We start from the raw sequence: 12147 nt of genomic DNA, 5'->3' as shown, positions 1-12147 counted from the left end.
GGAAATACTTTCTCTGAAGCAATTGTCAAGTGCAACATGAATGAGAAAACAGCTACAACAAATGTAATGCCGTTACTGGAATTCCTAGAACTCATCATATAGAAACTGGCTAAAAGGCCTCAACTTATTGCAAGCCTGGCACAAAATGCAAAAAGCAACCAATGAAAGAAAGAACAAAACTCTAATCATTAAAACCTGCATCTTCCTAAGCTCTTGAAGGTACCAAGGAAAAGTTGTAAAAATAGTATTTGTTCACAATGACAAATCCCCAGTTCTCCATCTACTCCTCCGACACAGAGATGTCCAGCAGATGCTCTGATGTGCAGCAGCTACAGTACAGATTGCTCCTAAGCGGGAGTAACACAGAAAGCGTAAATCAGGGTAAGCTGCTGCCCCACTCTCAGTCCTGCACATCCATCCACCATGGGAGGTGACAGGGGAACAGAGAAGAATCTTTCCCTTAAGAATTTAACTGGTCTGCTTGACATCTTGAAACATAGTCACACATTCAACTGGAAGACAAAAACAAAACAAAAAAACCAACAAGTCCACACAAAACAATGTCAATGATCTAGAACATGAGGTTTATTTTTCAACATGTTTTATCTGTGGTAACAATGGGAAGAGGTTTAGGTTTGTGGATTGTCTCTCTCCTTAAATGTCAATTTCCTAACAGGTATTTACATATTTGCGAGTGTGCACAAAGAATCAAGGTCCAATTCTAATCAGTACATAAAATTTCATTTCACAGATTCTAGATGTTAGTGATTTTTTTTTCCTACAGTGTAATACATAAAAATAGATCAGACCACTGCAACAGAAACTTTAATATATTCTGCAGAAAATACTGTGTAGAGCTTAAAATAGAAAAGGAAAAATTTGAGGATACCTTAAGTAAGCACTCCTCTTAAAAAAACCCAACACAGACAGTAGCACATTCTCAAAAGCGTGAGATCCATCAGGGGAAGCATAAACAGTCATTTTGTCTGTCAGAAAGTAACAGTAGCCACAAAGAAAACAGGCCCTGAATAAGATAACTTCATTTCTTTTAATTTTTGCACAGCGACTATGAAGTTAAAACAGTAACTGTCGTGACTGTATCATGTTCATCAGAAGCCAAAAAAAAAAAGTTTGTCAGGGACCCAAAAGTTGTTATAAGACAACACCTTCCCTCTCTTCTCCCCTTGAAAACAAAGCTGTAAGTTCTACAGTAAGACAATGGTTCCCCAAATCCTAACAGACCACCTTTGTGGTTACTTTAGCCTAAACTTTGGAAGAGAGCTGCCACACAAAGTTCCCTCACCATCCCAGGCTCTGGCAGCCCAGTAAGGAAGCACGACTGACTGCTCTGATCTTTTCAACCAAGGCAGCAGCCAGCTCCATTCTCCAAAGACACTGCAAGTGTTTGGGAGATGCGGCAGAGCCAAACCGACCTGATTCTCCAAAAAATGGAGGATTGTCTGGATGTATTTTCATACAGTCTTTTGTATAGACTTTCCCACTTCAGAACCAAGAGTCATCTTTTTCAATTTAGTTTAATAAACCTCAGGTTTTAATCTAAGAATACATACCAAAATAGCAACTTAAATCATCATCAAGTTCCCCAATGACATACTTCAGTTTTAACACTACAAATACCATCTGATTTGCAAGCAGTGAAACAAATCCATATACTAAGCTTCCAAATTACACATAAAAATTCAATCAGTAAGGTACTTGCCCTTATATTAATGCTCATTTAGCTTAATTTAAATCAATTAATCAAATAATTTACTACATGAAAAATGGAATCTGCTAAAGAAATGGCAGGCACTTCCTGAAACTTATCTTTTCAATGCAAGTCTCCATTTTTTAACAGTTCGTAGCAACAATCAATGGTCCCAAAAATTACACTATTCTTGCTGTGTTAGGATAGATATTATGACGAATTTGTAAGAAAACACTGTGACAGTCTTAAATCTTTACAACAGCACCATTACCAACTGAAGTTAACTGTGATACTCAAAAGTCACTGTCACTAAAGGTACTACGTTTTTAGGTAGGTTTCTGAGGGGGTCGACACATCTGACAATAATTACTATCAATTGAATTGAATTTTGTGTTTATAGGTATCAGAAGACATTAGAACAGCAATCAGAAAAACTAGGCTTCAAAACTTTATGAAAATTTTGAGAACTATTTAAAACCATGTGAAACTGCAGAGAAATTTTGTCCAGTCGGCTTCCTTTTAAAGAAAGTACAGTTACTGGACAATGGATATGAGCAGATTTTTTAATAAGAATAAACACAGGAGTCATGCCATATATTCAACTTCAGGGCACTGACTGATTGTCAACTTCAGGAAGCAGCAACTACGTTACATACCACCCTAATAGGTAAAAAGTTTATGTGCAGGTCTTCCTAATAAAATGCAGGGGCATATAGCTTGGGGAGCTCTCCTAGCATTCTCCTCTGGACAATATTTCTTTTTCTTCTACCACTTTTTTTAAGAAGTGACAAGTAATTAGCTTCTACTGGCACACAAAACAGTGACAATGAACACCTTCAGTCTTCATGCTACACCACTTGTCTTAGTTTTCCCCTCTCACATCACTTAAAAAGCCATGATTTCCCTAAAGGAGAAATATGAGCAACACATAAAATAAGTAACATACTTGCTGAAATCACTGAGTCTTGGCCGCTCAAACACTAAATGCAAAAAGGTGATCCCTTTGTGCGTTCAGAGGTTAAACTTACAAATAATATTAGTGTGGAATAAAATCCAGACGAGCTGAATATAAAATCAGGAGTATTCTCATGAAGAGAGGTGAATCACCTTGTTCCCTGAAATGCCAAGTTCTCAAAGTTATTTTTAATTTAAAAAAAAAAAAAAAAATCAAACCCCCCACAAAAACTCCATCAAATACATATCCCACCATAAAACTGCCAAGCTCACAATCCCAAACACTAGCAAAAGGGTCATAATTTCAATTCAGCTGAAACTCTCATTTATAACTTTGAACAAATATACTACCATTCCAACACTTCACCTGGGAAGTACTGCTTAAAATATATATCTATAACAGCCAAAACTTGTGGTGGCTTTAAAGTTTCAGGTAACCCCGAGCAAACGTGTCTTCCACGTAGGCTAGGCCACCAAAACTATCAAATTCCAGTGTTTTTTCTTCTCCAGACTCTCAAAATACTGCCTAATCCTGTCAAAAACCTCAAACTAAAATGTCTCCTAATGCCTCCAAAGCAGTTTCCCCTCTTCATGCTAATAAGTCACTCAGGAATCTACACTTTATGCCCATAACTGAGGTAAAATACACGTATTTCAAACAAGCATAGTTTTATCTTAACTTTGAAAAAGCACACACAAATGCTATTTCAACACTTTTACTGTAAAACCTGGAAAACTATCAAAACAGAAAGAAACTGCCAAGTTGATTAAGAACAGAGCTACATGGCAGGAAAAGAAAAAAAAAAGGCAAACGTCACTAAAGACACATACTACACCGAAATATGAAGGAATAAAGAGGCTGATTAAAGTACAACCACACTACTGGCCTATTAACTACCACAACGAGAAGGAACGTTTTTCTAAACGTTAGAGAAAGCAGCTGTTGTTTATTATGAACCAGAATTATATTCGCCGAAGAAGAAGAAGATGATTATCGTCTGACACACGGGGTCCCGTTACGCAGCCTAGAGGACCGAGAAATGCCATTTTTACCGCGGAGGCGATACATTCAGGGCAAGAGCCCGAGCAGCAGGCCGGCTGCCAGCGGAGGGAGGGGGCGGCCCCTCCCGCCGTGAGGAGCGGGCGGCAGCCGCTACCGGGGCAGAGGCGGCGGGAGCGGCTACCGGGAGACCCCGGGCCGGCCGCCGCCACGTGCGCGCTCCTCTGGAGGAATTAAAAAAAGGAGGAGGGTGGAAAGGAAGGAAAGGGGGGAAGCCCCGGCTCCTTCCCGCGCTCCCTGCCCAGCAGCACGGGCAGGGCGGCCCGAGGGGGCCGGTGCGGAGGCGGCGCTCAGCGCTCCCCTGACCGCCCCCCCCCCAGCCCGGGCGAGGAGTTACCTCATGCTGTAGGCACCGGCTCCCAGCTCCTGCCCGATGCCGGAGAGGCTGGCGTCGAAATCGTGCACCAGCCCGGACTCGATCACTTCATCCATCTTCAGCACCCACGCCATCTTCCACCGCCCCCCGCGCTCCCGCGGGAGGAGCCGGACGGGGAGGGGCCGCTCAGCCCCGGAGCCGCCGCCGCTGCTCCACCGGGAGGCGGCGCCGGGAGAGGCCGAAGGGCTGGAGGAGGCGGGGGAAGGGGGAAACGTGCGGGGTGCGAGGGGGCAAGGGAGGGGGTCCGCGTTCAGCCCTGGGGGGGCCCTTTCCCCGCGGCGCGACCAGGGCGCGGGGTCGCTCTCAGCATCCTGCGCTCGCCCGGCCGCCGCGGGGGGCTGGGGACCGGGCGGCCGCCGCCTCCTCTTGCTCCTCCGCCGCGCCCTTCCCCGCCGCCACCGACCGGACGCTGCCCAGGGCCGCCGCTGCTTCTGCCACCGCCCGAGCTCCGACCCAGCCCAGCGGCGCCTCCCGCCGCATCATTCACCGGGGGGGGCGGGGGGGAGGCGGCGGCGGCGGCAGCGCGGGCACCCGCCGCACGCGGCTGTAACGGCCGCCCCTGGGGCCTCCCCGCGGGAGCCGCGCGCCGCCCCGGCGTGCCCCTACTCGCGCGCAGCGCCGCCGCTCACGCCAACATGGCGGCTACTTCCACCCCCTGAGTGGCTGCCGGGGCTGGGCTTTCCCGCGCGGGGGCCGCCGATTGGCCGGCCTCCTCCAGAGAGCCCAACCACAGGAGGGCGGGGAAGGGTGAGGGGAAAGCTTAGCCAATGAGCGGCCACCTCCTCACGTGAGGCGACGTCACCGGGTGACAGCCCCCGGAGCCCCGCCCCAGGGCCGGAGGGTTCCGTCGTGCACCGCGGCGGCGCGCTTCCTCCCCCGCCCCCCGCAGCACCGCGGCATGCTGGGAGCACCCCCCCCGGAAACGGAAGTGGGGGAAAACGGAAGTGGAGCCCTGCCAGCAGACTGACGGTCGCCAGTACTGTGGGTGGAGGGACAGAAGACAGACCCTGCGGGCGCGAAAATACCTAACGTTTTATGTCTCCTGCGCTACCTAACACACACTATAAATACGCTCTATTTCATGGGAGGAACACCCGGGCCTTCAAGCCTCCAGCTTGTTAGAAGAAAAGCGAGTTCAAGTGCGGGCGGGGCTCACCTAGAAATGGTGGAACGTACAGGGTCTGAACCCTTTTATCGCCGAGTCGCTAGAGGGAAGCTGCTGTAAAGGGACAGACGGCAAGTAGATCTGTTAATGGCGTCTTCAGGTTAAACGGCGTCCACCCTGTGGTAAGGTGAAAAGTGCACTGCCCGTACAGAATTTTCTTTGCTTAGTATTCGTTACTAATAGTTGTTATTAATTACTAGTATTATTAGTATTAATAGTATTAATTCTAATAATAACAATTAGTATTCATTAGAACAGGCTCCCCAGGGAGGTGTCACGGCCCCAAGCCTGACAGTGTTAGGGAAGAGACTGGACAAGGCCCTCAGACACATGGTGTGAACTGCAGGGTTGTCCTGTGCAGAGACAGGACTTGGACTCGATGATCCTTGTGGGTCCCTTCCAACTCAGGACTTTCTATGATCTCCTCTGTTTCTTTCTGGCCTTGGATTGGTTTCTTGGGCCATTTCGTAGCAACTGAAGCCCCTTTTGTAGGTTCTGAGGTGCACTAAGTCTGCCTTTCTGTCTTTTAATAGGAACAAACCAAGTTAAATCCAGATATATTCAGGTAGCGTCAAATTCCTCTTTCTGGAATATGAATTTATATTTCGTAAAAATTAGTAATGTAGCTTGATTTTATGCTGTTATTATTTTATACTCTCCAAGGACAGGATCCAAGAGGCAGCAAAGATTTTAATAAATAATTCTTACTGAATTTGGAGAAGCCTGGGAGGGATGCAGTGAAGAACTGGAACTGCCAGGGGTTTAGATTTTAGCCCTGATGCCTATGGTCATAAAATACTTAGTCCAATGAAGGGGTGCTCATAGGGTAAGTTACACATGACTTCACGTAAAGAAGGGTTCTCATAAAAACTTCAAAATGTTAACAGTTCAGAGGATTGTTAAATAAATTCATGAGAAGTTTCATTAAAATGATACGCCCAGTGAGCAAACTACAGAAAAGTGTTGAGACTGTAGAATATATTTTTTCATGTAGTTACATACGTTAAGTGCAATTGGACAAGTTTTTCAAAAGATACAGGTGAGGAAGGCATTAACTTCATTAATTATTAACAAAATACGAGCTGTTCTTCCAAGTGTACGTACAACCTCTTCAAAGCTAGAGAGAAGCACAGGGACCATGATTTATGATTTTTAAAGGCAATTTATAAGTTGAGATTCAACTGCCAGCTTCTCCAGAAAATGGTGTTGGTATTTTAGCTGCTGTAAATACTGTAAGAGTTCTCTGCCTGTCTGTGGGTGCATCAATTCACCTACCTGTAAGAGGAAGCTTAAAAAAGGGAAATTCTGAAGAGAGCACAGGCTTGTGGACAAGTGACTAACACAGCCACAAGCTTCCAAGTTACACCTTTTAGCAAGAAGAACTGAAACTTCCACAGCCAAAACAATTCTTTTAAGCTTGACAAGATGATACCCTGAATTCATTAATTTATTATTGTGATGGGAATATTTGTTAGCACTCCTGAAGGTGGATAACAACACAAATGATGGCATTAATTAATTTCAGTGACTATTATGGGATGTTTATGGTCCAGTTAATATATTAGCAGGCAGTGTTTAGCATACTCCAGTAATCGCTACAAAGGTTAAACTCCTATCCTAGAAGAATTACAGAGTTTTAATTGAGAACTCAAACCTTACTCTAAGCAGACATTTGTAGACCTAAACTGGACTTTATACAAATAAAATAGTATAAATAGCACTAAAAAAACACTTTTGCAAATGATACAAAAGGAAGCGATGGTTTGTGGAAAGCAGTGCATTTTCTACTTCTGACAGAGATAAGACAGGATGCCAGACCAGAGAAGCCAGATGCAATTTGATTTATGCATAGCAAAACTGGTTTATCTGCTTACTGTACTTAACATAGCTGCACAGCAGTTACAGGATCATAAAATGATTATTTTTATACTGGGGATTGTTTTCTTCTGCAATAAATTCCAACCCCTGCTGAGGGTATCTTGAGTGCATACAGTAAGACCCATCCTCTTGCAGTTCAGTCTTTAAAAGGTGGGTAAAGCTTGTCGATGGTAAGCAAACTGACTGTCAGCATTTCTGAAGATGTTATCTTTAGCTATTTTAGGCCACAAAATGCCTTTTTCTATCAAATTATGGATATTACATTGCATATCTTTAGCAGTATTTGCATCTCTGGCTAATTTACAACAAGTTTTCTGGAAAGGTTTGGTGGTTTTTTGGTCATTTTTAAATTACAGGCCTGCGATGTGTTTGCTTTCTTTGGGGCAGGTTCCTTGATCGGTCCTGTTCTCAGATGATCTGCCATGGATCAGCACTGCACACAAACTCCGCTTTCCAGCCAGATCTACCCTGCTCCAGCGTCTGGAGTTGTAGCTTCACTGCAAATCAGCTCAAGTACTCAGCTCTCTAGTTTTTGTTATTATGAAGTAGTGTTCTCAACTTCTGCCAAAATAGTTTAAAAATATCTTTAGGCAGATAGTGATTACAAACAAACCCTAAAAATGATCGTTTTTCTGTTATATTTGTCAGTTTTTAAACTAGCCTTATTACTTTTTTAATGCCTACAGTTGACATTCTGCATATTGCAGTATGAATGGTAGCTGCTCTCCTAGCTTTTTTAATTTTTAATCTTAATTTCGGGGATGATTTGTTGCTAAACTTACATATTTGCCTTATACTCAGGGTAAGTAGAGTCAAGTTCAAGCTGTTTTAAAGACTAAGTAAATAAAGAATACTGTTTTCTATTGCAAAAGTGAAGTTATTCTTTATGACCAACAAACAGTCTTGTCTGGAAAAATTGTTACATTTTTTATGCTGTCTGTATTCTACAGAAAACTAGAGTGGGTTTAATCAAATAGGAACCATTGAAAATCCACATATTATGCACATATGGTACATTTTCAATGCTCTTTTCCTAATAAAATTCCTATTCTGCAACATAGGCCCTATAAGCCCCATACAGAGCCCCACAAGTTAGGCACATGAGCCTTTTTTGAGGATGAGATTGCAGAATTTGTGCCTAAATTGTAAATATTTGCTTATCAGTAAGGCTGAGAGCAGAGGCTACAGGACAGAGAAGGCTCTGCACACTTTACAGAATTATACGACTTCCCTCCTTGGCTTTCTCCCAAGCTCTGCCTATATGAAAAGCATTCAAAACTTTCTACCTGCCTGGTGGAATTGCCTAAAACAGGAGTTAAGCATTTTGAGATCTCAAATTGCTTCTCTCACCCTCTGAGCAGTCACGTCCACAAGCCTAACTTGTCAGAGGTGACATTCCCTGTGTCCCTGCCATTCCACTTCTGCATAACCCTGTCACCAGACCCACCAACTGGACTTGGAGACTTGATGTAACAGGGTATGCAATGGGAGCCAAATCTTGCAAAATACCTGCATAAATGTGTTCTGAGTACAGTTCTACAGGGATGTGGGACAAGGGATCCTGGGACACTTCTTTTTCCATCTCCTGTTCACTAATGCTGACAGGTGTCCTCCCCTGAAGTCGATGGCTGTTTCTCTGAGTCTTACTGATGTCCAGATGTGGGACTGAAGTCTGGTGCTTCACTAAAGGATGAAGCACTGAAGGCAGAGCCAAGGAACTTGATGATTATGACCCAGACCGAAGCCTAGAGCCTGAACTGGTTTGTGTTCTTTCTGCTTATGGTAACGGGCCTCAAGGGCTGATCTCGTTAGCTCCCGTACACATCCCTTAATTTATGGAAGTTTCCCAGCTATGTTGTATTTCAACACTAAAACGCAGATAGATGCATGCTGCTGGCCAAACCTGAAGGTAGATGCTTAAAAGTGTGCGGGAAGAGTAACTTCAGAGGGACTCGAATGGCGGATTTTTAGATAAGGGGCAGGGAAACAGAGGCAAATACTGGGAAGCAATGAAGAAAGACAAGAACCTGAGAGAGCACGGGCCTGAGAAAAGCTCGGAGGGGACATACCCCCTCTAGACTGAATGGAGGCTGAAGATGAGGGGACCTGAGGTGTCAGTTGCCATCCTCGCTTTCTCATGTTGTTCGTTTTGCACTGGGAACTGTGCACGTCACTTGTGAACAGGATTGCATCAGGGAACTCCAGCGCCCATTCTTCATTTCAGGTTGACTGCTTGAGTCAATAGAAATGGCACTGTGTTTGCTACATACTTGGGTTAGCCAATCTAAATTTCAAATTGCCCTGAACCTTTGTACTGAAATGGACCAATTTTACAAAATTTCTCTGCAGTTCCCTTAATTTCATACTTCGGGACCCAAATATAGCCCAAATTCCTTTTCTTTTTTTAAACCTAAATCTTCACACATTTCTAATAAAAACATGCCACTCAAAAATCCTACAAGAGCAGAAGTAATGTCGTGATACAGTAATAGGTGTGAGACTATGAACATAAGAAAAGCCATATCAAGGTAGATGATTGAACACTTATGTTTACATACATTGTATTTGGCAAAAAAAGTAATAAGCTGAAGTTTAATACAGAGGGTGAACCACATTATAAATTGGAACTCAGTTAACATCACGATTATCTAGAATCTATGAGCTTAGCTCTTGCCAAAGCATAATCATTTTTAATTATAAGAAAAATTTGAATACTGTACACAAGTAATATTTAAGTCATGAAGAGGTAAAGCAGGTTCATAGCTTATAGGAATGTGCTGATGCAATAAGCTATATATTGCATCAGAATTTCAATGCAAAGCATTTAGCCAGCATGCCTGGACCGATACGACAAGCAGCCCAATGTCCTGATCCTGCAGGTCAGCTGAGCTTTAGCAGATAAAGTAGACGTCAAAAATCAAGGTATTTGTAAGTCTGTATTACTTCATATAAACAGATTTTTATCAACAGGCTGTGAATGTAATTTGAAAAAGAAACAAAAAATTAACACATCTGTGAATGACGTATTAAGCAATAAAATGTTCCTTTCACTGTTAAGAGCACAGATGTGTGGTGGCATGGTTTGTGAAAATTGTGGAGCTATAGTAAAATAAATCTCCACTGTGGTGACTGTACTGCGCCGAGGATTCTCAAAGGGTCTGTGATCACCAGCTCTATTTGAAGGCTTGAACTTATGAATTAGCAAAGTCTCTGCAGTCTGTATTCTTATGTGCTATAGCATTATAATTATTATTTAGAAACACTCCCCTCCCCCCCTATTCTCCTCTTACCGCAGGTAGCTGCTGTTAGTGCTGGGGTACTGGTGATGGTGATAATGTTCAGGCTGGCTGTGCCAGAAAAGCATTTTGTGATGAGATGAAGCGTTGTGCTCAGCTAAGAGATGGTCACTGCAGTGATGGGAGAGAGGAAAGAGAAAACAAATACACATGTTCAGATTAAAGTTGCGATTTGCTTTATACCTCTATACTTAGTTGCTGCCCAGCTGCAAGGCTTTATTATGAGCTGATGTGACATCAAGTGCAGCTCAGACCTCACCAGCATCCCCCTTGGTCTCCTCCCCTCTCTACGCACTGTCAGAGCATCACGGAGCAGAACTGCTTGTTACAGAGCCAGGAGAAGGAGCCATTTCTCAGCACCTCTGCCTCAGAGAGGCGTACAGCTACCTCTTTACGCACTCCACTCAGAGTACTTGAACACTATAACCTGCAGAGGCATGACTGACTGAAAAAGAAAAAAGGTGGAATATACAATGATTTATTTAAAGCAAGCAAGGTGCCTTCTCAGTAGCATTTAGACTGCATCACTTTTGGCTGTTCATTCTGTACAAATTCAAGTGACAGGCTACTGCAGAGTGCAACTTTATAGTTACCTTATTGCCATTTAAAAAAGTGTTGAAAAAATGAAAACACTGTCAAACTGCAGGGTAAATATTTACTCCAAAACCCACTCACACCACCCCACACACACACACTTTAGGGACAAATCAGATGCAAACCAGCTGCTTGGTGCACTCGTGTCTCAGTGCCATTTGCTTGCCTGGGTTTGCAGCCAGATTGTAATATCTGCTTAAAAGCACACAAAATAGCACTGGTTGATCCTACTGAGGCCTTGATGCTCGAAGAAAAGGGGGCACAGAGCCAAAAACTTCATCTGAAAAGAATTACCTGCAGAGGGCACCCATTCTGCTTGAAAAAGGAAGGACTACTAACAAATAGTAGCAGTTCTCTTTTTGGTGGTGGTGTTTGTTTTGGTTTTAACACCACCCACAAGCACACATTGCTTGTTCCTTGCAGTTCGTTCTATAACGATATACTTTTAAAAGGTATTGTGATAGCGTGACCACATTCAGGGCTATGAAAATCAATATCAAAGAGAAAGGTTCTGGAAAACAGGGATTATTTCTCATTAGAATGATAGTGACAGGTAACAGTAAAAAAAAAAAAAAAATCAAATGAACAACATCGTTGTTTGTTGTGGCTTTTTTTTTCATAGCATGAGGCAGTCCTCCTTTAACTTACATTCTTAACATCAAATGACACAAACAAAAAGCAAAGGCCAGAACAATAGTAGAAGAGGAACTGTAAATATGGGAAGAGAAAGAAACACCCATATGTGGCACTGTCCAGTAAAGCAGCCGAAAATTGGGACTGCTGGCTTACTGATTCTGAGAGATTAATCTCTTCCCAGAGGCACCGAGGTACCTCAAGGAGGGCTGTCGTAACACAGACCTGCTTCTGTACATAAATTGATTTTTGCTTCAGCGAGGATGAGAGCTGGAGGAGTCTTTTCAAGGTTAGTTTTTCCACTTAAATTTCTATGTTACTGCATGCTTTTAATAAGCACTCCCCTAGTAGATGTAAAGGACTGCATGAGTCCCGGTGATCACTGCTGCATTTTTTTAATAGTTAAATTAATTTGATTTCAGCGACTGTATAAAAAGAATGTGTTTCCTTCTATCCTGTTTGCTCCATTGACTGTCAAGCTGT

General features: G+C 43.3%; 1 protein-coding gene across 3 annotated transcripts in view; it reads right to left on the bottom strand.

The window, feature by feature from the left end:
• Window positions 1-4682, bottom strand: part of UBP1 (upstream binding protein 1) — a 40783-nt gene extending 36101 nt beyond the window's left edge. For all 3 annotated transcript variants that reach the window (XM_065627454.1, XM_065627455.1, XM_065627456.1), the window contains exon 1: window positions 4060-4682. In XM_065627454.1, coding sequence (XP_065483526.1) covers window positions 4060-4172 — 113 coding nt within the window. In that variant the 5' untranslated portion in view covers window positions 4173-4682. The remainder of the gene's footprint in view (window positions 1-4059) is intronic.
• Window positions 4683-12147: the final 7465 nt, after the last annotated feature.

Source organism: Caloenas nicobarica, chromosome 2, assembly GCF_036013445.1.
Source record: "Caloenas nicobarica isolate bCalNic1 chromosome 2, bCalNic1.hap1, whole genome shotgun sequence".
In the NCBI taxonomy this organism is placed as follows: domain Eukaryota; kingdom Metazoa; phylum Chordata; class Aves; order Columbiformes; family Columbidae; genus Caloenas; species Caloenas nicobarica.
Note: the sequence above shows the minus strand (reverse complement) of the source record. Positions and strands in the feature narration are given on the sequence as shown.